Source organism: Ranitomeya imitator, chromosome 1 (genome assembly GCF_032444005.1).
Source record: "Ranitomeya imitator isolate aRanImi1 chromosome 1, aRanImi1.pri, whole genome shotgun sequence".
Classification (NCBI taxonomy): Eukaryota; Metazoa; Chordata; class Amphibia; order Anura; family Dendrobatidae; genus Ranitomeya; species Ranitomeya imitator.
Genome location: NC_091282.1, coordinates 454000198 through 454025744, shown reverse-complemented (window position 1 = coordinate 454025744; position 25547 = coordinate 454000198). Strand labels below are relative to the sequence as shown.

At 47.6% G+C, this 25547-nt stretch overlaps 1 protein-coding gene across 36 annotated transcripts in view; it reads left to right on the top strand.

The window, feature by feature from the left end:
* The window catches only part of PTPRD (protein tyrosine phosphatase receptor type D), an 878514-nt gene that overhangs the window by 800394 nt on the left and 52573 nt on the right, over positions 1-25547 (top strand). For all 36 annotated transcript variants that reach the window (XM_069764541.1, XM_069764828.1, XM_069764762.1 and 33 more), the window contains one exon: positions 20663-20782. In XM_069764541.1, coding sequence (XP_069620642.1) covers positions 20663-20782 — 120 coding nt within the window. The remainder of the gene's footprint in view (positions 1-20662; positions 20783-25547) is intronic.

Genomic DNA, 25547 nt, shown 5'->3' with positions numbered 1-25547 from the left:
GGGTCACTCTGGGTCACATTTGGTGGTCGGGGCCCCTCAGGGTCCGATTTGGTGGTCGTGGCCCCTCAGGGTCCGATTTGGTGGTCGGGGCCCCTCAGGGTCCGATTTGGTGGTCGGGGCCCCTCAGGGTCCGATTTGGTGGTCGGGGCCCCTCAGGGTCCGATTTGGTGGTCGGGGCCCCTCAGGGTCCGATTTGGTGGTCGGGGCCCCTCAGGGTCCGATTTGGTGGTCGGGGCCCCTCGGCCTCCGATTTGGTGGTCGGGGCCCCTCTGCCTCCTATTTGGTGGGCTGGACACCTCAGGTAACAATTTAACAATTTGGTGGGTTGGTCACTTTAAGAGCTGATATTATCTGGCAAAACTGTGTCCTGGTGGGGTCATGTAGAGTTCGTAGGCGTTGCCATAGTAACTGGGTGTGACTGCACACAGCACTGAGCTAATCAGCCAGGTGGCAGTTGGCAGTTAGTTTGAAATTGCCTCAGAAAACAGCCATTTTACCTTATGGGAAAATTTACCCATTGAGAAATTGCATTCCAATCAGGGGAAAAACGCAAATTGCGCCAAAGCTACAAATCCGATCGACACGAAAAATACTTAGCACACCTCTTGGGGACGCTGGCTTCGAAATGACACCTCACTGGAGTCTGTGCGTGCAGCGGTTTGGGCCGCATTAATCGCGGACTGAATAATAATAATAATAATAATAACTAGATGGGTATTTCCTGAAGGAACTACAGATAGTGCTTTGGAATGGTGCCCGGGCTGCCCCTGCAAGACTTTCACACTTGGGTACCCCTCAGGCGCTGGTTTGGTGGGCGGGGCTACTCAGGGGCCGATTTGGTGGGTGGGGCAACTCGGGGGCCGATTTGGTGGGGAGGCAACTCGGGGGCCGATTTGGTGGGCGGGGCTACTCGGGGGCCGACTTGGTGGGCGGGGCCACTTGGGAGCCGATTTGGTGGGCGGGTCCACTTTGGGGCCCGATTTGGTGGGCGGGGCCTCTCTGGGCCCGATTTGGTGGGCGGGGTCACTCGGGGGCCGATTTGGTAGGCGGGGCCACTCTGGGTCCCATTTGGTGGGCGGGGCCACTCGGGGTCCGATTTGGTGGGCGGGGCACCTCTCGGACCGATTTGGTGGGCGGGGCACCACTGGGTCCGATTTGGTGGGCATGGCACCTCTGGGTCCGATTTGGTGGGCGGGGTCACTCTGGGTCCGATTTGGTGGGTGGGGTCACTCTGGGTCCGATTTGGTGGGCGGGGTCACTCTGGGTCACATTTGGTGGGCGGGGTCACTCTGGGTCACATTTGGTGGGCGGGGTCACTCTGGGTCACATTTGGTGGGCGGGGTCACTCTGGGTCACATTTGGTGGGCGGGGTCACTGAGTCACATTTGGTGGGCGGGGTCAATGAGTCACATTTGATGGGCGGGGTCACTCTGGGTCCGATTTGGTGGGCGGGGTCACTCTGGGTCACATTTGGTGGGCGGGGTCACTCTGGGTCACATTTGGTGGGCGGGGTCACTCTGGGTCACATTTGGTGGGCGGGGTCACTCTGGGTCACATTTGGTGGGCGGGGTCACTCTGGGTTCGATTTGGTGGGCGGGGTCACTCTGGGTCACATTTGGTGGGCGGGGTCACTCTGGGTCACATTTGGTGGGCGGGGTCACTCTGGGTCACATTTGGTGGGCGTGGTCACATTTGGTGGGCGGGGTCACTCTGGGTCACATTTGGTGGGCGGGGTCACTGTGGGTCACAATTGGTGGGCGGGGTCACTCTGGGTCACATTTGGTGGGCGGGGTCACTCTGGGTCACATTTGGTGGGCGGGTCACCTCTGGGTCCGATTTGGTGGGCGGGGCCACTCGGGGTCACATTTGGTGGGCGGGGTCACATTTGGTGGGCGGGGTCACTCTGGGTCACATTTGGTGGGCGGGGTCACTCTGGGTCCGATTTGGTGGGCGGGGTCACTCTGGGTCTGATTTGGTGGGCGGGGCCACTCTGGGTCTGATTTGGTGGGCGGGGCCACTCGGGGTCACATTTGGTGGGCGGGGTCACATTTGGTGGGCGGGGTCACTCTGGGTCACATTTGGTGGGCGGGGTCACTCTGAGTCACATTTGGTGGGCGGGGTCACTCTGGGTCCGATTTGGTGGGCGGGGTCACTCTGGGTCCGATTTGGTTGGCGGGGCACCTCTGGGTCTGATTTGGTGGGCGGGGCTACTCGCGGTCTGATTTGGTGGGCGGGGCCACTCGGGGTCACATTTGGTGGGCGGGGTCACATTTGGTGGGCGGGGTCACTCTGTCACATTTGGTGGGCGGGTTCACTCTGGGTCACATTTGGTGGGCGGGGTCACTCTGGGTCACCTTTGGTGGGCGGGGTCACTCTGGGTCACATTTGGTGGGCGGGGTCACTCTGGGTCACATTTGGTGGGCGGGGTCACTCTGGGTCACATTTGGTGAGCGGGGTCACTCTGGGTCACATTTGGTGGGCGGGGTCACTCTGGGTCACATTTGGTGGGCGGGGTCACTCTGGGTCACATTTGGTGGGCGGGGTCACTCTGGGTCACATTTGGTGGGCGGGGTCACTCTGGGTCACATTTGGTGGGCGGGGTCACTCTGAGTCACATGTGGTGGGCGGGGTCACTCTGGGTCACATTTGGTGGGCGTGGTCACTCTAGGTCACATGTGGTGGGCGGGGTCACTCTGGGTCACATTTGGTGGGCGGGGTCACTCTAGGTCACATTTGGTGGGCGTGGTCACTCTGGGTCACATTTGGTGGGCGGGGTCACTCTGGGTCAGATTTGGTGGGCGGGGCACCTCGGTCAGATTTGGTGGGCGGGGCACCTCTGGGTCAGATTTAGTGGGCGGGGCACCTCTGGGTCACATTTGGTGGGCGGGGTCACTCTGGGTCACATTTGGTGGGCGGGGTCACTCTGGGTCACATTTGGTGGGCGGGGTCACTCTGGGTCACATTTGGTGGGCGGGGTCACTCTGGGTCACATTTGGTGGGCGGGGTCACTCTGGGTCACATTTGGTGGGCGGGGTCACTCTGGGTCACATTTGGTGGGCGGGGTCACTCTGGGTCACATTTGGTGGGCGGAGTCACTTTGGGTCACATTTGGTGGGCGGGGTCACTCTGGGTCACATTTGGTGGGCGGGGTCACTCTGGGTCACATTTGGTGGGCGGGGTCACTCTGGGTCAGATTTGGTGGGCGGGGCACCTCTGGGTCACATTTGGTGGGCGGGGCACCTCTGGGTCACATTTGGTGGGCGGGGTCACTCTGGGTCACATTTGGTGGGCGGGGTCACTCTGGGTCACATTTGGTGGGCGGGGTCACTCTGGGTCACATTTGGTGGGCGGGGTCACTCTGGGTCACATTTGGTGGGCGGGGTCACTCTGGGTCACATTTGGTGGGCGGGGTCACTCTGGGTCACATTTGGTGGGCGGGGTCACTCTGGGTCACATTTGGTGGGCGGGGTCACTCTGGGTCACATTTGGTGGGCGGGGTCACTCTGGGTCACATTTGGTGGGCGGGGTCACTCTGGGTCACATTTGGTGGGCGGGGTCACTCTGGGTCACATTTGGTGGGCGGGGTCACTCTGAGTCACATTTGGTGGGCGGGGTCACTCTGGGTCACATTTGGTGGGCGGGGTCACTCTGGGTCCGATTTGGTGGGCGGGGTCACTCTGGGTCCGATTTGGTGGGCGGGGTCACTCTGGGTCCGATTTGGTGGGCGGGGCACCTCTGGGTCCGATTTGGTGGGCGGGGCCACTCGCGGTCCGATTTGGTGGGCGGGGCCACTCGGGGTCACATTTGGTGGGCGAGGTCACATTTGGTGGGCGGGGTCACTCTGGGTCACATTTGGTGGGCGGGGTCACTCTGGGTCACATTTGGTGGGCGGGGTCATTTTGGGTCACATTTGGTGGGCGGGGTCACTCTGGGTCACCTTTGGTGGGCGGGGACACTCTGGGTCACATTTGGTGGGCGGGGTCACTCTGGGTCACATTTGGTGGGCGGGGTCACTCTGGGTCACATTTGGTGGGCGGAGTCACTCTGGGTCACATTTGGTGGGCGGGGTCACTCTGGGTCACATTTGGTTGGCGGGGTCACTCTGGGTCACATTTGGTGGGCGGGGTCACTCTGGGTCACATTTGGTGGGCGGGGTCACTCTGGGTCACATTTGGTGGGCGGGATCACTCTGGGTCACATTTGGTGGGCGGGGTCACTCTGGGTCACATTTGGTGGGCGGGGTCACTCTGGGTCACATTTGGTGGGCGGGGTCACATTTGGTGGGCGGGGTCACTCTGGGTCACATTTGGTGGGCTGGGTCACTCTGGGTCACATTTGGTGGGCGGGGTCACTCTGGGTCACATTTGGTGGGCGGGGTCACTCTGGGTCACATTTGGTGGGCGGGGTCACTCTGGGTCACATTTGGTGGGCGGGGTCACTCTGGGTCACATTTGGTGGGCGGGGTCACTCTGGGTCACATTTGGTGGGCGGGGTCACTCTGGGTCACATTTGGTGGGCGGGGTCACTCTGGGTCACATTTGGTGGGCGGGGTCACTCTGGGTCACATTTGGTGGGCGGGGTCACTCTGGGTCACATTTGGTGGGCGGGGTCACTCTGGGTCACATTTGGTGGGCGGGGTCACTCTGGGTCACATTTGGTGGGCGGGGTCACATTTTGTGGGCGGGGTCACATTTGGTGGGCGGGGTCACTCTGGGTCACATTTGGTGGGCGGGGTCACTCTGGGTCACATTTGGTGGGCGGGGTCACTCTGGGTCACATTTGGTGGGCGGGGTCACTCTGGGTCACATTTGGTGGGCGGGGTCACTCTGGGTCACATTTGGTGGGCGGGGTCACTCTGGGTCACATTTGGTGGGCGGGGTCACTCTGGGTCACATTTGGTGGGCGGGGTCACTCTGGGTCACATTTGGTGGGCGGGGTCACTCTGGGTCACATTTGGTGGGCGGGGTCACTCTGGGTCCCATTTGGTGGGCGGGGTCACTCTGGGTCCCATTTGGTGGGCGGGGTCACTCTGGGTCCCATTTGGTGGGCGGGGTCACTCTGGGTCGGATTTGGTGGGCGGGGTCACTCTGGGTCGGATTTGGTGGGCGGGGTCACTCTGGGTCCGATTTGGTGGGCGGGGTCACTCTGGGTCCGATTTGGTGGGCGGGGTCACTCTGGGTCCGATTTGGTGGGCGGGGTCACTCTGGGTCACATTTGGTGGGCGGGGTCACTCTGGGTCACATTTGGTGGGCGGGGTCACTCTGGGTCACATTTGGTGGGCGGGGTCACTCTGGGTCACATTTGGTGGGCGGGGTCACTCTGGGTCCCATTTGGTGGGCGGGGTCACTCTGGGTCCCATTTGGTGGGCGGGGTCACTCTGGGTCCCATTTGGTGGGCGGGGTCACTCTGGGTCCCATTTGGTGGGCGGGGTCACTCTGGGTCCAATTTGGTGGGCGGGGTCACTCTGGGTCCGATTTGGTGGGCGGGGTCACTCTGGGTCGGATTTGGCGGGCGGGGTCACTCTGGGTCCGATTTGGCGGGCGGGGTCACTCTGGGTCCGATTTGGCGGGCGGGGTCACTCTGGGTCCGATTTGGCGGGCGGGGTCACTCTGGGTCCGATTTGGTGGGCGGGGTCACTCTGGGTCCGATTTGGTGGGCGGGGTCACTCTGGGTCACATTTGGTGGGCGGGGTCACTCTGGGTCACATTTGGTGGTCGGGGCCCCTCAGGGTCCGATTTGGTGGTCGTGGCCCCTCAGGGTCCGATTTGGTGGTCGGGGCCCCTCAGGGTCCGATTTGGTGGTCGGGCCCCCTCAGGGTCCGATTTGGTGGTCGGGGCCCCTCAGGGTCCGATTTGGTGGTCGGGCCCCCTCAGGGTCCGATTTGGTGGTGGGGCCCCTCAGGGTCCGATTTGGGGGTGGGGGCCCTCAGGGTCCGATTTGGTGGTCGGGGCCCCTCAGGGTCCGATTTGGTGGTCGGGGCCCCTCGGCCTCCGATTTGGTGGTCGGGGCCCCTCTGCCTCCTATTTGGTGGGCTGGACACCTCAGGTAACAATTTAACAATTTGGTGGGTTGGTCACTTTAAGAGCTGATATTATCTGGCAAAACTGTGTCCTGGTGGGGTCATGTAGAGTTCGTAGGCGTTGCCATAGTAACTGGGTGTGACTGCACACAGCACTGAGCTAATCAGCCAGGTGGCAGTTGGCAGTTAGTTTGAAATTGCCTCAGAAAACAGCCATTTTACCTTATGGGAAAATTTACCCATTGAGAAATTGCATTCCAATCAGGGGAAAAACGCAAATTGCGCCAAAGCTACAAATCCGATCGACACGAAAAATACTTAGCACACCTCTTGGGGACGCTGGCTTCGAAATGACACCTCACTGGAGTCTGTGCGTGCAGCGGTTTGGGCCGCATTAATCGCGGACTGAATAATAATAATAATAATAATAATAAGTTGTCTACGGGGGAATAACAATATAGTGCTTTTTACAAAAGCACTATAACTAGATGGGTATTTCCTGAAGGAACTACAGATAGTGCTTTGGAATGGTGCCCGGGCTGCCCCTGCAAGAGTTTTACACTTGGATGCACCTCAGGATCGATTTGGTGGTCGGGGAACCTCAGGTGCCAATTTGGTGGGCGGGGAACCTCAGATGCCAATTTGGTGGGCGGGGCCACTCTGGGTTTGATTTGGTGGGCGGGGCCAATCTGGGTCTGATTTGGTGGGCAGGGAACATCAGGGGCCGATTTGGTGGGCGGAGCCCCTTAGGGGCCGATTTGGTGGGTGGGGTCACTCAGGGTCCGATTTGGTGGGTGGGGTCACTCTGGGTCCGATTTGGTGGGCGGGGTCACTCTGAGTCCGATTTGGTGGGCGGGGTCACTCTGGGTCCGATTTGTTGGGCGGGGCACCTCAGGGACTGATTTGGTGGCCGGGGCCCCTCAGGTGCCGATTTGGTGGCCGGGGCCCCTCAGGTGCCGATTTGGTGGGCGGGGCCGCTCTGGGTCCTATTTGGTGGGCGGGGACCCTCTATGTCCGATTTGGTGGGCGGGGCCCCTCTGGGTCCGATTTGGTGGGCGGGGCCCCTCTGGGTCCGATTTGGTGGGCGGGGCCCCTCTAGGTCCGATTTGGTGGGCGGGGCCCCTCTGGGTCCGATTTGGTGGGCGGGGCCCCTCTGGGTCCGATTTGGTGGGCGGGGCCCCTCTGGGTCAGATTTGGTGGGCGGGGCACCTCTGGGTCAGATTTGGTGGGCGGGGCACCTCTGGGTCAGATTTGGTGGGCGGGGCACCTCTGGGTCAGATTTGGTGGGCGGGGCACCTCTGGGTCAGATTTGGTGGGCGGGGCACCTCTGGGTCAGATTAGGTGGGCGGGGCACCTCAGGGTCAGATTTGGTGGGCGGGGCACCTCAGGGTCAGATTTGGTGGGCGGGGCACCTCTGGGTCAGATTTGGTGGGCGGGGCACCTCTGGTCCGATTTGGTGGGTGGGGTCACTCGGGGTCCGATTTGGGGGGGGCGGGGTCACTCGGGGTCCGATTTGGGGGACCGGTCACTCGGGGTCCGATTTGGGGGCAGGGTCACTCGGGGTCCGATTCGGGGGCGGGGCACCTCTGGGTCAGATTTGGTGGGCTGCGCACCTCAGGTGCCAATTTGGTGCGCGGGTCACTTTAAGAGCTGATATTATCTGGCAAAACTGTGTCCTGGTGGGGTCATGTAGAGTTCGTCGGCGTTGGCATAGTAACTGGGTCTGACTTCGCATATCAATGAGCTGATCAGCCAGGTGGCAGTTGGCAGTTATTTTTAAATTGCCTCAGAAATCAGCCATTATCCCTTATTGGAAAATTTACCCATTGAGAAATTGCATTCCAATCAGGGGAAAAACGCAAATTGCGCCAAAACTACAAATCCGATCGACACGAAAAATACTTAGCACACCTCGTGGGAACGCTGGCTTCGAAATGACACCTCACTGGAGTCTGTGCGTGCAGCGGTTCGGGCCGCATTAATCGCGGACTGAATAATAATAATAATAATAATAATAAGTTGTCTACGGGGGAATAACAATATAGTGCTTTTTACAAAAGCACTATAATAAGTTGTCTACGGGGGAATAACAATATAGTGCTTTTTACAAAAGCACTATAATTATCCAAGCCAAAAAGGCATCTTTTCCTCTCCCAATATAATCTATTTTATGCTCTTCCATTTCCTTGAAAATGTCACTTGCTTTTGAAAACTTTTACACTAAAAACTCATAGTTTTTGTTTTTTATCCAAGGTTCAGTTTATGAATGAAAAATTGAGACTCTTTTCAGCAGACTCAAAAAACAAAAACAAAAATTACCATCCAAATACTGTAATTGGTTGGATGTGCATTATTTAACTGATACACTGACTTGTATGTCATTATAAATGACGTTAACAGAAAAGGCTGACATTGCCTTGAAAATACATGAAGAAAAATGTCTTTTGAAAAACAAAAACAAGTTACATCGCATCCATTAGCAGAGAAATGTGTATTGCTTACACAGAAGAATTTCAGTGCTTATATTTGCAAAGTTGCTTTACAAATGCACCCAAGGTTTCTATTCATTTAGGTTAATTATGTTGACATTGATTTTCATATTCTATAAGAGTCGCTGAAATGTGCATTGTTCTGGCATGTGGGAGGTCACCCACACAGTTGGTGTGTGATGACTGCCGCCAAGGAGCGGAGAAATGAAACTGAAATGTGAACACCGGTTTTATCTTAAGAAATTTTATTTAGCTATTGTTAATGTAATTATTATTTTTTTCAGACGTAAGGGATAATATGTGACTAATTAATAGTGATGAGCGAACGTGCTCGGTGTTATCCGAGCATGCTTGTGTGCTAACCGAGTGTCTATGGCGTGCTCGAAAAATATGTTCAAGTCTCTGTGGCTACTTCGGCATCCTGCATGTCTCGCGGCTGTTCGACAGCAACACATGGAGGGATTGCCTAACAAACAGGTAATCCATGCATGTGCATGTCAAACAGCCGCGAGACATTCAGCTAGCCAAAGTCACTCAGTTAGGGCTCATTCTCACTTGCGAGGAAATCGGACGAATGCAATCCAATTAAAAATCGGATTGCATTGGGACCAATGTTATTCTATCATTGTGTGTTCATCTTCAATTTTTTTTCCAGCTCACATCAGATCACGATCGGACAATCCAGCATGCTGCGATTGTAATCAGAAACCAGATCGCATCCTGCAATAGAAGTCAATGGGTGCGAGAAAAAAATTGGACAGCACTCGGACATGCGAGTGCTGTCTGATTTTTAAACACTGATGTCCTTTGAAAAGCTACCAGTTCATCTGCTTCGTACAGTAAAATCACAGTGGAATAGCTAGAATAGGTATAAACACTTAGAATTATTTAATTATTAAAACATTATTTTTCTGAAAAAAATGGTGTGGGCTCCCACGTAATTTTCGTAACCACAGCTTTATACTTAGCCTTTACTGGCTATTAAAATGGGGACCCCCTACTCCCAAAAAAATGACGTAGGGTCCCCCTATAATTAATAAACACCAAAGGCTAGGCAAACAGCTGCGGGCTGATATTAATAGCCTAGGAAGAGGCCATTTATATTGCTTCCTCCACCTCCCAGGTTAAAAACATCAGCTCTCAGCCACCCCAAAAAAGGCGCTTCTATAAGATGCGCCAATTCTGGCACTTAGCCTCACTCTTCCCACTTGCCCTGTAGCCGTGAGAAGTAGGGTGATAGTTGGGGGGTTGATATTCACCTTTGTATTGTAAGGTGACATCAAGCCCAGAGGTTAGTAATGGAGAGGCGTCTTTAAGTCAACCCCATTACTAATCCCATAGTCATATTGTATAATAACACACACACACCCTGAATAAAGTCCTTTAATTTAAAGAATGACACAGACTCCTTTAAGAAACATTAATTAAACCATACTTACGATATCACCCATTTCACTGACGCCATTGTCTCCTGCAAGAGAATTAAAATAACAAGCAACAATATTCCTCACCTTTCCGCTGAGAAGATCATAATCCATTTATCCCATGACAGGTCTAGCTCTGCTACATCTAGATGGCAGGCTGCATGGTTGCATGATGCGACCATACAGCCTGTCATCCAGCAGAGACACTGAGCAGCATCTGTTCAGTGTCTCCCTATGAACTCCTATGACCTGACTGACGTCACCGTGAGTGTGAGAAAGTTCTCATGGTGCCATCAGAAAGGTCCTGGGAGTTCACAGCCAATTAACTCATTTCACCTAAATGACATCAGCGCATGGGAAAATTTCTACCTATGACCTGACTGAGGTCACCGTGAGTGTGAGAAAGTTCTCATGGTGCCATCAGAAAGGTCCTGGGAGTTCACAGCCAATTAACTCATTTTACCTAAATGACATCAGCGCATGGGAAAATTTCTAATAGTGCTTTGACATTAGTCAGGTCTTCTGAGTTGCCATATTTGAGCATGTTCGCTCATCACTATTAATTAATACATATGCTAGGCAATCATGTTTTTTTCCAGGGAAGAACAATTATATTTGAGGGGTGTAGACTGACTAAAGAAAACCAAAAAATAATATGCTCCCTTATTGATACCCTCTCAGTCGCTTTACAAACCTTGCCTGGTCTCTGCTTGCCTTTCTCTCCCTTCTGAACAAACAGGACATTTGTTAGAAAACATTTTCACCTGCTGGATTTTTTCACCACAAGATGCAAACATAGTTTCCTTGATCTAAATTATGTAAGCTACCGCAATGTATGTGGGAAGCAACATAGCGAATCAGAAGAACTATACCACATTTCTAAGTGTAGGTGTTTGCTACTATTATTATTACACTTCTAATATATAATTGCCTAGAATACTACTTCCTGCAATTTGTGCCAACTTCCATGGCTTTGTCCGGAGCTAATGTCCGGAGCTAATGTCCGGAGCTAATGTCCGGAGATAAGTGACGTCAACAGTGTCCAGTGTCTGATTGGTTGCCGCCTGCTGCGAGCGACCAATCAGAAACGTGCTGTACTGTGACACACTCCGCCCGCCATTTTGGTGTGATTTTTGAATTTTTACCTCACAGCAAGTTTCTACTGCGTGGAGGCGGGCCCAGTGACGTTGCTCTTCAAGCTCCTGCCGAATTTCGTCAAAAAAATGATAATACCATTTACCAAAACTATATATATTTAGTTGTGAAGTGGTTCAGTGACATTTTCACACCAATTTTGAACTTTTGTTTGGTGTTTTCGCCATATACTGCCTATTATTTTTGTTCTTTCTTACTATTATTTATTAATTGTTTTATTCTTACATTTGAATAAATAAAGTATATATGGATTCTAGACTCCCGATTCTTTAGAATCGGGCTGCCATCTAGTACTACATATAGGGATAGGATCTTGAAGATGGGAATACCTTTTTAGGGCCCATAAACACATTGCATAGGCCCCCATATACATTAGATCAATCACAAGACCACTATCTCTCACTCAGTTGGGTTCCTGTGTTCTCTATGAGACAGCCGCTGCCAGACTCCTTTAGCTTTGGCTTATCACAGGTCTTACAGACCCGATCATTCTGTACTTAGCTGTCATCTGTCAAAGGAGAGTCAAGATGCCCCCATACAGATGACACTGTTTGTCAATCCGGCCATTGTCAGTGAGTTCAGCCAATTTTAGTCTTTTGTGTGTAGAGGCCTATGGACCGATTGTTGGACTGAAGAACCCGAAGCTATCTCGCCATCTACACTGAACACATGAATTTCCTCTTTAAGTTATATCTTAAAATGATGTTCCAGCCTCATACATTTAAAACTTGTTCGCCAAATAGGTGTTTGATAAATTGGAGGGCTGCCACATGTCAAAGACACCCCCCACACCTCTCTCACAGTTGGAATTGAGTGGTGATCGAGAATACACTCAACTGCTCCATTGAAATGGGACCTCTAAATATCTTGTATGGTCCACTCAAATTACACACTGATTTGAAAGACCAGCATCAATTCATTATGAACACTTATTATTATTTTTTCATCACACCCCGTTCTTTTGTACAGATTTGGCTCAAAGAAAGGAAAATTGCTGACATTAGAATTTGTCATTTGTGTCCAGCGCAATAAAAAAAGGAAAAGCCCACCACCAAATCTGACAACGGGTCGGGTCTCGTATCTAGTAGTATATGTGCTAGCAAGACACAACAGCCTTTGAATAAATTCACCACGCTCTTACAGGCCATTAGCTTGTTACTTACTGTTAGTGTGAATTAGGGTTATACAACATTGCAGTGCAGATCCTTGTGTTACAAGGAGAATATTTTACATCTTGGCCTACAAATGCATCACATACAGTATTTGAATAAGGACTACTTCAGATAACAAATTAAATTTCTTGAAATCAATACATGTTCAACACAGTGTGTCCCTCGGTTGACCGCCGCCACATGTGAAAGAATTGACTCTTAGTTTAGAGTGGCCGTTTTTTTTCTTGCAAAGTGTTTTATTCATTTTTCATTACTTATTAATAGAGGTGTAAAAAATGCATGCCCTAGCACTTACACAGCCTGGCAATAAACTTTTGAACTATCCATCGTGAATTTCCTGAACTTGTGATCGCTAAACATATAGATGACCCTTAACTGACCTTAGTGGAAATCTGGAAATATCTTCAAAATTCAGTTGCTGACTTTTTTTTAGTAATGTACTATGCAGCCGAGTATTGTTGTAGATTGGGTAGAATGTTCAAAATGCCTTGTAAGTTTTCAGTGCCGTGTTTATAGTGAAGAACAGATTTATAGTTTGTCGAGCCCTGTCATGAATGGAGTGCAGGTATACATGCTCAGACTTAGCTCCATTCACTGTCATTCAATGCGGCTAATGGAAATTGCCAAGCACTCTACTCAACTTTCTTTGGCAGCCCTCTAGACAATAAATGGAGCCGAGGCTGAGCATGGCGCATGTCCATTCCATTTAATAAAAAAGATAATTGAAAAGAATAATGATCAGACGGGTTTGAATACCAACTAAGCATGGTTTACCTTCTAATACAGTTTACATAAATGTACAAAGACACATACTGATCAACCAAATACCAAAAGGATACATTTTTGGCAATTGCTTATCTAATAAGAGTATAGGGGCTTGTAAGAAGTATAGATCAGGAAAACCTTTCTGCCATACATGCCAAACGTAGAGTTAAAGGGAATCTGTCTGCAGGATTTTACCCCCAAAGCTTTTTATATGCACGCATAGCTCTTTCAAAGACAAGTCCAGCAATACTTAATGTGGCCAGTCCATCTATCCGTTAATGAGAAATCCATGTTTCAGTTGATATGCAAATGAGGTCTATGTGCTATGGTAGATGTGAAGCTTGTGTCATTCCAGCTATATTCCATGCTCAATGCCACTGACTCCGGTTGGACTGATGGCTCCTTTGCCTGAGGTTACAACATAGATGCTGTCAATCAGTCAAGAGGAGGTGGCACTGGGCAGGGAACAGAGGTGGAGTAATAAAGGCTTTAGATCTACCATAGTCCTTTACCCATCATTTGCATATCAATTCAAACACTGATTTCTTAGTAAGGAAGGAACAGACTTACCATTTAAAGGTATTGCTAGACTTTTCTTTGAAAGGACTACATGCACATACAGTATAAATTGTTTCTGGGTGAAATCTTGCTGACAAATTACATTGACTTCATTTCAATAATAGTTTAATAAGAAGAGGAAACAGAATTAGTAACTGCTTATTCAATATTCTGTTATGTAAGTAGTGATTCACACAACTGTTTAAAATGGTTTTCCCACAAACAAAAGTTCCTTTTAATCGTTAAATCTTGCGATAATAATTTCTACAATTGGATGTGTTAAATAAAATGTTCCTGTGCTGAGATAATGTTATAAATGTACCATTGGTGTGTACTGTGTAATGGCCGTGTCTGACCGTACAGGGACTTGGTCTGATCATACCACATCTCCTGGGCAGGGGAGGAAGCAAATGAGTATACAGACATTACAGCACGGGATCGCAAATAATCCTTTCTTTAACCCCTTAGTGACAGAGCCAATTTGGTACTTAATGACCAGGCCAATTTTTGCAATTCTGACCACTGTCACTTTATGAGATTATAACTCTGGAACGCTTCAACGGATCCCGCTGATTCTGAGATTGTTTTTTCATGACATATTGTACTTCATGGTAGTGGTAACATTTCTTCGATATTACTTGCGATTATTTATGAAAAAAACGGAAATATGGCGAAAATTTTTAAAATTTTGCAATTTTCAAACTTTGTATTTTTATGCCCTTAAATCAGAGAGATATGTCACAAAAAATAGTTAATAAATAACATTTCCCACATGTCTACTTTACATCAGCACAATTTTGGAAACAAAATTTTTTTTTGTTAGGGAGTTATAAGGGTTAAAAGTTGACCAGCAATTTCTCATTTTTACAACACCATTTTTTTTTAGGGACCACATCACATTTGAAGTCATTTTGAGGGGTCTATATGATAGAAAATAATGAAGTGTGACACCATTCTAAAAACTACACCCCTCAAGGTTCTCAAAACCACATTCAAGAAGTTTATTAACCCTTTACGTGCTTCACAGGAACTGAAACAATGTGGAAGGAAAAAATGAACATTTAACTTTTTTTTGCAAACCTCTTAATTCAGTACCATTTTTTTTATTTTCACAAGTGTAAAAACAGAAATGTAACCATAAATTTTGTTACGCAATTTCTCCTGAATACGCCAATACCCCATATGTGGGGGTAAACCACTTTTTGGGCGCACCGCAGAACTTAGAAGTGAAGGAGCGCCGTTTGACTTTTTCAATGCAGAATTGGCTGGAATTGAGATCGGACGCCATGTCACGTTTAGAGAGCCCCTGATGGGCCTAAACAGTGGAAACTCCCCACAAGTGACAACATTTTGGAAACTAGACCCCTTAAGGAACTTATCTAGATGTGTGGTGAGCACTTTGAACCCCCAAGTGCTTCACAGAAGTTTATAACGTAGAGCCGTGAAAATAAAAAATCGCTTTTGTTTACACAAAAATGATCTTTTCGCCCACAAATTCTTATTTTCACAAGGGTAACAGGAGAAATTAGACCACAAAATTTGTTGTGCGATTTCTCCTGAATACGTCGATACCCCATATGTGAGTGTAAACCACTGTTTGGGCGCACTGCAGAGCTTGGAAGTGAAGGAGCGCCGTTTTACTTTTTCAATGTAGAATTGGCTGGAATTGAGATTGGACGCCATGTCGTGTTTGGAGAGCCTCTGATGTGCCTAAACAGTGGAAACCCCCCACAAGTGACACCATTTTGGAAACTAGACCCCTTAAAGGGAACCTGTCACCCCGTTTTTTGAGATTGAGCTATAAATACTGTTAAATAGGGCCTGCGCTGTGTGTTCCTATAGTGTATGTAGTGTACCCCGCGCGTGCGCATTAGAGATCGCGGCGGCCATTTTCCCAAAGCCGAGTTTGCGATCTCTAATGCGCACGCGCGGCATCCCGCGGCCATTTTCCTGAAGCCCCGTGCAGCAGAGCACTCGATCTGCGCACGCGCGGCCCCAGGAAGATGGCCGCCCCCACCGATGCAAGGGATTGCAGCGCAGATCGCGCGCTGCTTGTTCACCACTACGCCACTACGCCACCAACGTAAAGCTGAGGAAGAACCAGCGATGTCACCATGCCCTCCCGACCTGACCAGCCTGATTGACAGGCGAAAACGGCGACTTTGGTAAGTTATTTCTCAGCATAGGTGGGGAATCGGGGTACACTACATACACTATAGGAACACACAGCGCAGGCCCTATTTAACAGTATTTAAAGCTCAATCTCAAAAAACGGGGTGACAGGTTCCCTTTAAGGAACTTATCTAGATGTGTGGCGAGCACTTTGAACCCCCATGTGCTTCACAGAAGTTTATAACGTAGAGCCGTGAAAAAAAAAATTGCATTTTTTCTACAAAAATTATCTTTTTGCCCACAAATTTTTATTTTCACAAGGGTAACAGGAGAAATTAGACCCCTAAAGTTGTTGTGCAATTTCTCCTGAGTACGTCGATACCCAATATGTGGGGGTAAACCATTGTTTGGGCGCACCGCAGAGCTTGGAAGAGAAAGAGTGCCGTTTTATTTTTTCAATGTAGAATTGGTTGGAATTGAGATCGGACGCCATGTCGCGTTTGGAGAGCCCCTGATGTGCCTAAACAGTAGAAATCCCCCACAAGTGACCCCATTTTGGAAACTAGACCCCCCATGGAACTTATCTAGATGTGTGGTGAGAACCTTGAATGCCCAAGTGCTTCACAGAAGTTTATAATGCAGAGCCGTGAAAATAAAAAATATTTTTTTTCCCACAAAAAAGATATTGTAGCCCCCAAGTTTTTATTTTCACAAGGGTAACAAGAGAAATTGGACCCCAAAAGTTGTTGTCCAATTTGTCCTGAGTATGCTGGTACCCCATATGTGGGGGTAAACAACTGTTTGGGCGCACGGCAGAGCTCGGAAGGAAGGAGCGCCGTTTTGGAATGCAGACTTTGATAGAATGGTCTGCGGGTATTATGTTGCATTTGCAGAGCCCCTGATGTACCTAACCAGTAGAAACCCTCCACAAGTGACCCCATTTTGGAAACTAGACCCCCCAAGGAACTTATCTAGATGTGTGGTGAGAACTTTGAATGCCCAAGTGCTTCACAGAAGTTTAGAATGCAGAGTCGTGAAAATAAAAAATATTTTTTTTTCCACAAAAAAGATATTGTAGCCCCCAAGTTTTTATTTTCACAAGGGTAACAGGAGAAATTGGACTGCAATAGTTGTTATGCAATTTATCCCGAGTACGCTGATGTGCCATATGTGGGGGTAAACCACTGTTTGGGCGCACGGCAGAGCTCGGAAGGGAAGGAGCGCCTTTTTGGAATGCAGACTTTGATAGAATGGTCTGTGGGCATTATGTTGCGATTGCAGAGCCCCTGATGTACCTAAACTGTAGTAACCCCCCACAAGTGACCCCATTTTGGAAACTAGACCCCCCAAGGAAATTATCTAGATGTGTGGTGAGAACTTTGAATGCCCAAGTGCTTCACAGAAGATTAGAATGCAGAGTCGTGAAAATAAAAAATATTTTTTTTTCACAAAAAAGATATTGTAGCCCCCAAGTTTTTATTTTCACAAGGGTAACAAGAGAAATTGGACCCCAGAAGTTGTTGTCCAATTTATCCCGAGTACGCTGATGCCCCATATGTGGGGGTAACCCACTGTTTGGGCGCACGGCAGAGCTCAGAAGGGAGGGAGCACCATTTGACTTTTTGAGCGCAAAATTGGCTGTCGTGTTTGGAGACCCCCTGATGTACCTAAACAGTGGAAACCCCCCCAATTCTAGCTCCAACCCTAACCCCAACACACCCCTAACCCTAATCCCAACCTGATCCATAATCCTAATCACTAACCCTAACCGTAATCACAACCCTTACCCCAAAACAACCCTAATGTCAACCCTAACCATAACCCTAATCAAAACCCTAAATCCAACACACCCCTAATCCTAATCTCAACCCTAATCCTAAACCTAACCCTAATCCCAACACACCCCTAATCACAACCCTAATCTTAACCCTAATCCCAAACCTAACCCTAATCCCAAGCGTAACCCTAATGCCAACCCTAACCCTAATACCAACCCTAATCCAAACCCTAACCCTAATCCCAGCTCTAACTCTAACTTTAGCCCCAACCCTAGCCCTAACTTTACCCCAACCCTAACCCTAGCCCTAAGGCTACTTTCACACTTGCGTCGTTTGGCATTCCGTCGCAATCCATCGTTTTGGACAAGAAACGGATCCTGCAAATGTGCCCGCAGGATGCGTTTTTTGCCCATAGACTTGTATTGCCGACGGATCGTGACGGATGGCCACACGTCGCATCCGTCGTGCACTGGATCAGTTGTGTTTTGGTGGAGCGTCGGCACAAAAAAAGTTCAATGAAACGTTTTTTTGTACGTTGCATCCGCCATTTCTGACCGCGCATGCGTGGCCGTAACTCCCCGGCAGCCGAGACCCCAAAGATTCTCCCGGTGCCGGCCGGCGGGCGCACTGCGCATGCGCCCGCCATTTTAAAGATGGCGGCGCCCACCGGGAGACACGAGGAGCATCGGGGGAGCTAGGTGAGTATTGGGGGGCCACCTGGGACCCCTTTTCTCTGTCCTCCGATGTGCGATCACATCGGAGGACAGAGAAATTAAAAAGAGATCGCTTTTTTTTTTTTTGCGATCGCCGGTAAACGGTTAATTACCGGCGATCGCAAATGCGGGGTGGGTTAAAAACCCCCCGAATCATGTTCTCTGGGGTCTCGGCTACCCCCGGCAGCTGAGACCCCGGAGAAAATCGGCCTGTGGGGGGCGCTATTGACTTTTTCCACTGTGGTTTAAGTACCCTTAGCGGCTGCCGTTAAAAGGCGTATCGGCGGTCGCTAAGGGGTTAAAGTAAAATATTGTTTATAAACAGGCTGGGAAATGTTTTACCTCACAAATAGAATCAACTGTGATCCTATCTTTTGATTTTTCCCCCCTGCCCAGAAGATGTGGTATGATCAAACCATGTTCCTGCACGGTCAGACACGGCCATTACACAGTACACAGCAGGGGCACATTTATAAGATTATCTCAGCACAGGAACATTTTATTTAACACATCCAATTGTGGAAGTTATTATTATTCCAAGATCTATTGATTAAAATGTACTTTTGTTCATGGGAAAGCCCCGTTAAAGCTCCTAAATCACTCTCCACAGAAAATGGATCCTATTATAAAAAAAAAGGTTTGTCCACTCCTGCTGTATGTTACAGTCGTGGCCAAAAGTATTGACACGCCTGCAATTCTGTCAGATAATACTCATTTTCTTCCTGAAAATGATTGCAAATACAAATTATTTGGTATTATTATCTTCATTTAATTTGTCTTAAATGAAAAAAACACAAAAAGAATTGTCCTAAAGCCAAACTGGATATGATTCCACACCAAACATAAAAAGGGGGTGGACAAAAGTATTGGCACTGTTCGAAAAATCATGTGCTGCTTCTCTAATTTGTGTAATTAACAGCACCTGTAACTTACCTGTGGCACCTAACAGGTGTTGGCAATAACTAAATCACAACTGCAGCCAGTTAACATGGATTAAAGTTGACTCAACCTCTGTCCTGTGTCCTTGTGTGTACCACATTGAGCATGGAGAAAAGAAAGAAGACCAAAGAACTCTCTGAGGACTTGAGAAACCAAACTGTGAGGAAGCATGAGCAATTTCAAGGCTACAAGTCCATCTCCAAAGACCTTAATGTTCCTGTGTCTACCGTGCGCAGTGTCATCAAGAAGTTTAAAGCCCATGGCACTGTGGCTAACCTCCCTAGATGTGGACGGAAAAGAAAAATTGACAAGAGATTTTAATGCAAGATTGTGCGGATGTTGAATAAAGAACCTTGACTAACATCCAAACAAGTTCAAGCTGCCCTGCAGTCCGAGGGTACAACAGTGTCAATCCGTACCATCCGTCGGCGTCTGAATGAAAAGGGACTGTATGGTAGGAGACCTAGGAAGACCCCACTTCTTACCCCGAGACATAAAAAAGCCAGGCTGGAGTTTGCCAAAACTTACCTAAAAAAACCTAAAACGTTTTGGAAGAATGTTCTCTGGTCAGATGAGACAAAAGTAGAGCTTTTTGGGCAAAGGCATCAACATAGAGTTTACAGGAGAAAAAAAGAGGCATTCAAAGAAAAGAACACGGTCCCTACAGTCAAACATGGTGGAGGTTCCCTGATGTTTTGGGGTTGCTTTGCTGCCTCTGGCACTGGACTGCTTGACCGTGTGCATGGCATTATGAAGTCTGAAGACTACCAACAAATTTTGCAGCATAATGTAGGGCCCAGTGTGAGAAAGCTGGGTCTCCCTCAGAGGTCATGGGTCTTCCAGCAGGACAATGACCCAAAACACACTTCAAAAAGCACTAGAAAATGGTTTGAGAGAAAGCACTGGAGACTTCTAAGGTGGCCAGCAATGAGTCCAGACCTGAATCCCATAGAACACCTGTGGAGAGATCTAAAAATGGCAGTTTGGAGAAGGCACCCTTCAAATATCAGGGACCTGGAGCAGTTTGCCAAAGAAGAATGGTCTAAAATTCCAGCAGAGCATTGTAAGAAACTCAATGATGGGTACCGGAAGTGGTTGGTCGCAGTTATCTTGGCTAAAGGTTGTGCAACCAAGTATTAGGCTGAGGGTGCCAATATTTTTGTCTGGCCCATTTTTGGAGTTTTGTGTGACATGATCAATGTTTTGCTTTTTGCTTCATTCTCTTTTGTGTTTTTTTTCATTTAAGACAAATGAAGATAATAATACCAAATAATTTGTGTTTTCAATCATTTTCAGGAAGAAAATTAGTATTATCTGACAGAATTGCAGGGGTGTCAATACTTTTGACCATGACTGTATATAATAGAGCTTCCTCTGCTTTATTACACCTACATCATTGATAAATACATATCTTTTTACTGATACATATTGTATAGCACCAAAGGGATTGATGGTGCATTTTATATTTATATTTTGACAATTTTAAAATATGAAATTATATTCATTGATAATAATAATACATTGCTAATTTATTGTAGATAAAATGTGACCAGTACTGGCCAAGCAGAGGTACAGAAACATATGGCCTTATCCAAGTGACTCTGCTGGACACAGTGGAGCTTGCCACTTACTGTGTCAGGACATTTGCTCTTTACAAGGTAAGTCTGGTCATAAGGCTTTGCCTTTCTATACTACCCTTTATAAGGACTAAGGATTCAGAGGCTGTATGTGCTTGGCAGTAGAGCACTCCTGATATCTACAGACCTACAATTGGTGTTAGGTACGGGGGGACTGGAATCTATACCATTAATACCATTAATTATAAATGTAACTATATCTCCACAGTCTTTCAGTCTTAATAATATGAAGTTTATAAATTAATTTTCCTTTGTGGGTTTGTTTTTGTCTAAAACACAGTGATTTATACCCATAAAATATTGTGATGAGATTGATAGTTCATGATCTCTTAAACATATTCTTACCATCTACTTATTTCTAGTTATTAGCAAACATGTTGCATACTACGGCTGCTTACGTTTTGTTAACAGTTGGGTGTACTGTAATTGATAAGTTTTAAGTCTACCATCTTAAAATGGGGTATTCTGGTTTCAGAAGCGGTCAGTGAGATCAGCGGTTCTGAAAGGCTCATGCCATGAAGTCAGGCAGAGCTGCTGAGCTCAGTTATTGGCTGCAGCGCTGTTGACGTGATGTCAACGCTGCAGACAATAACAGACACCAGGAGCAGTGGCAGAAGCTCAGCACTGGCACTGGGGTTGGTGAGTAAAGTTCAGTTTGTTTTAACAAACTGCACCTGAGGAAATTTCTGAAACTTGAAAACCACCTTTATGATCCATACCATCAACACAACAAAATGTTATATTGGTTTAAGCAGACTATAAATGGCATATTACTATTTAACAATCACCTTCTTTCCTTTATTAAGGAAACTGTTGCATAATAACATATGTATAAATATAGATACACAAAAAAATAAAGTGAACCCTAAAATACCACATCCTAGAAATCACTGAATTAAATATTCTAGTTCCAAATCTTTATTCATTACATACTGAAATTAGTTGAAAATAGAGATGAGCGAGTATACTCGTTACTCTGGTTTCTCCGGGCATGCTCGAGTGGTCTCTGAATATTTTGGCATGCTCGGAGATTTAGTTTTCTTCACCGCAGCTGCATGATTTATGACTGCTAAACAGCCTGAATACATGTGGGGGTTGCCTGTTTGTTAGGGAATTCCCACATGTATTCAGCCTGTCTACAGCCACAAATCATGCAGCTACAGCAACAAAAACAAAATCTCCGAGCGCGCCGAAATACTCGAAGACCACCCGAGCATGCTCGGGGAAACTCAAGTAACGAGTATACTCACTCATCACTAGTTGAGAACAATAAAACATAAAAATGTTCAATGTAAATAAAAATTAATATCCCATGGAGTTCTGCATTTGGAATGATGCTCAAAATCAAAGTGGAATATCAAATTACAGGCTAATCCAACATCAGTGGAAATGCCTCAAGACAAGGAAATGATGCTCAGTAATGTGTGGCCTCCATGTGCCTGTACGATTTCCCTACAATGCCTAGGCATGCGCTTGATGAGGCAGGGGATGTTCTCCTGAGGGATCTCCTCCCAGTCTTGGATTAAAGCATCAGTCAATTCCTGGTTAGTCTGTGGTGCAATGTGGCATTAGTGAATGGAACATGATATGATGTCCCAGATGTGCTTCACAGGATTGAGGTCTGGGTAACGGGCAGGCCAGTCCATAGCATCAATACCTTCATCATGCAGGAGCTTCTGACACACTTCAACCACATGAGGCCTAGCATTGTCATGCAGCAGAAGGAACTCAGGGCCCACTGCACCTGTATATGGTCTCACAATGGGTCTGAAAATCTCATCCCGAAACCTAATGGCAGTCAGGGTACCTCTACCTAGCACATGGAGGGCTGTGCGGCCCTCCAAAGAAATGTCTCCCCACACCATTACTGACCCACTCTCAATCTGGTTATGCTGGAGGATGTTACTGGCATCAGAACGTTCTCCACGGAGTCTCCAGACTCTGTGACGTCTCACATATGCTCAGTGCGAACCTGCTCTCATCCGTGAAGAGCACAGTGAGCCATTGTCCATTCTTGGTGTTCTCTGGAAAATGTCAATCACATTGCACGTTGTTGGCCTGTAAGCAAAACACCCAATTGTGTACGTCAGGCTCTCATACCACCATCATAGAGTCTGTTGCTGATAGTTTGAGCAGACACATAGATGTTTGTGGCCTCTTGGAGGTCATTTTTCAGGGCTCTGTCACTGCTCCTCCTGTTCCTCCTTGCACAAAGGAGGAGGTAGCTGTCCTGATGCTGGGTTGTTGCCCTCTTCGACATCCCCCACATCTCCTAGTGTACTGGCCTATCTGCTATCTGCTCCATTCTTTGAACACTATGCTGAAAGACACAGCTATTCTTCTTGGCACAGCTCGGGTTGATGTGCCATCTGCTGCACTACCTGAGCAACTTCTGTGGGATGTAGACACCTCCTCATGCTGCTGTATAGTATCTCTATGGGTGAGAGCAATGACAAAATGCAAAAGTGACAAAAAAAACAGCCAAAAAAGGATGAGAACAGAGAAATGGTCTGTGGTCACCCCCTGCAGAACCACTCCTTTATAGTGGCTGTCTTGCTAATTGCCTATCATCTCCACCTGTTCAGTGTTCCATTTGCAAAGCAGCAGGAGAAATTGATTCACAATCGTTGTTGTTTCATAACTGGACAGGTTGATTTTACAAAAGTGTGATTGACTTGTAGTTACATTGTGTTGTTTAAGTGTTCCCCTTATTTTTTCAGCAGTATATATATATATATATATATATATATACAGTGGGGCAAAAAAGTATTTAGTCAGTCAGCAATAGTGCAAGTTCCACCACTTAAAAAGATGAGAGGCGTCTGTAATTTACATCATAGGTAGACCTTAACTATGGGAGACAAACTGAGAAAAAAAAATCCAGAAAATCACATTGTCTGTTTTTTTTATCATTTTTTTTGCATATTATGGTGGAAAATAAGTATTTGGTCAGAAACAAACAATCAAGATTTCTGGCTCTCACAGACCTGTAACTTCTTCTTTAAGAGTCTCCTCTTTCCTCCACTCATTACCTGTAGTAATGGCACCTGTTTAAACTTGTTATCAGTATAAAAAGACACCTGTGCACACCCTCAAACAGTCTGACTCCAAACTCCACTATGGTGAAGACCAAAGAGCTGTCAAAGGACACCAGAAACAAAATTGTAGCCCTGTACCAGGCTGGGAAGACTGAATCTGCAATAGCCAACCAGCTTGGAGTGAAGAAATCAACAGTGGGAGCAATAATTAGAAAATGGAAGACATACAAGACCACTGATAATCTCCCTCGATCTGGGGCTCCACGCAAAATCCCACCCCGTGGGGTCAGAATGATCACAAGAACGGTGAGCAAAAATCCCAGAACCACGCGGGGGGACCTAGTGAATGAACTGGAGAGAGCTGAGACCAATGTAACAAGGCCTACCATAAGTAACACACTACGCCACCATGGACTCAGATCCTGCAGTGCCAGACGTGTCCCACTGCTTAAACCAGTACATGTCCGGGACCGTCTGAAGTTTGCTAGAGAGCATTTGGATGATCCAGAGGAGTTTTGGGAGAATGTCCTATGGTCTGATGAAACCAAACTGGAACTGTTTGGTAGAAACACAACTTGTCGTGTTTGGCGGAAAAAGAATACTGAGTTGCATCCATCAAACACCATACCTACTGTAAAGCATGGTGGTGGAAACATCATGCTTTGGGGTTATTTCTCTGCAAAGGGGCCAGGACGACTGATCCGGGTACATGAAAGAATGAATGGGGCCATGTATCGTGAGATTTTGAGTGCAAACCTCCTTCCATCAGCAAGGGCATTGAAGATGAAACGTGGCTGGGTCTTTCAACATGACAATGATCCAAAGCACACCGCCAGGGCAACGAAGGAGTGGCTTCGTAAGAAGCATTTCAAGGTTCTGGAGTGGCCTAGCCAGTCTCCAGATCTCAACCCTATAGAAAACCTTTGGAGGGAGTTGAAAGTCTGTGTTGCCAAGCGAAAAGCCAAAAACATCACTGCTCTAGAGGAGATCTGCATGGAGGAATGGGCCAACATACCAACAACAGTGTGTGGCAACCTTGTGAAGACTTACAGAAAACGTTTGACCTCTGTCATTGGCAACAAAGGATATATTACAAAGTATTGAGATGAAATTTTGTTTCTGACCAAATACTTATTTTCCACCATAATATGCAAATAAAATGTTAAAAAAACAGACAATGTGATTTTCTGGATTTTTTTTTCTCAGTTTGTCTCCCATAGTTGAGATCTACCTATGATGTAAATTACAGACGCCTCTCATCTTTTTAAGTGGTGGAACTTGCACTATTGCTGACTGACTAAATACTTTTTTGCCCCACTGTATATATATATAATCAGTACAGACCAAAAGTTTGGACACACCTTCTCATTTAAAGATTTTTCTGTATTTTCATGACTATGAAAATTGTACATTCACACCGGGAATGGTCTTCCAACAATCTTGAAGGAGTTCCCAGAGATGCTTAGCTCTTGTTGGCCCTTTTGCATTCACTCTGCGGTCCAGCTCACCCCAAACCATCTCGATTGGGTTCAGGTCAGGTGACTGTGGAGGCAAGGTCATCTGGTGTAGCACCCCATCACTCTCCTTCTCCTTCTTGGTCAAATAGCCCTTACACAGCCTGGAGGTGTGTTTAGGGTCATTGTCCTGTTGAAAAAAAAATGATGGTCCAACTAAACACAAACCGGATGGAATAGAATGCCGCTGCAAGATGCTGTGGTAGCCATGCTGGTTCAGTATGCCTTCAATTT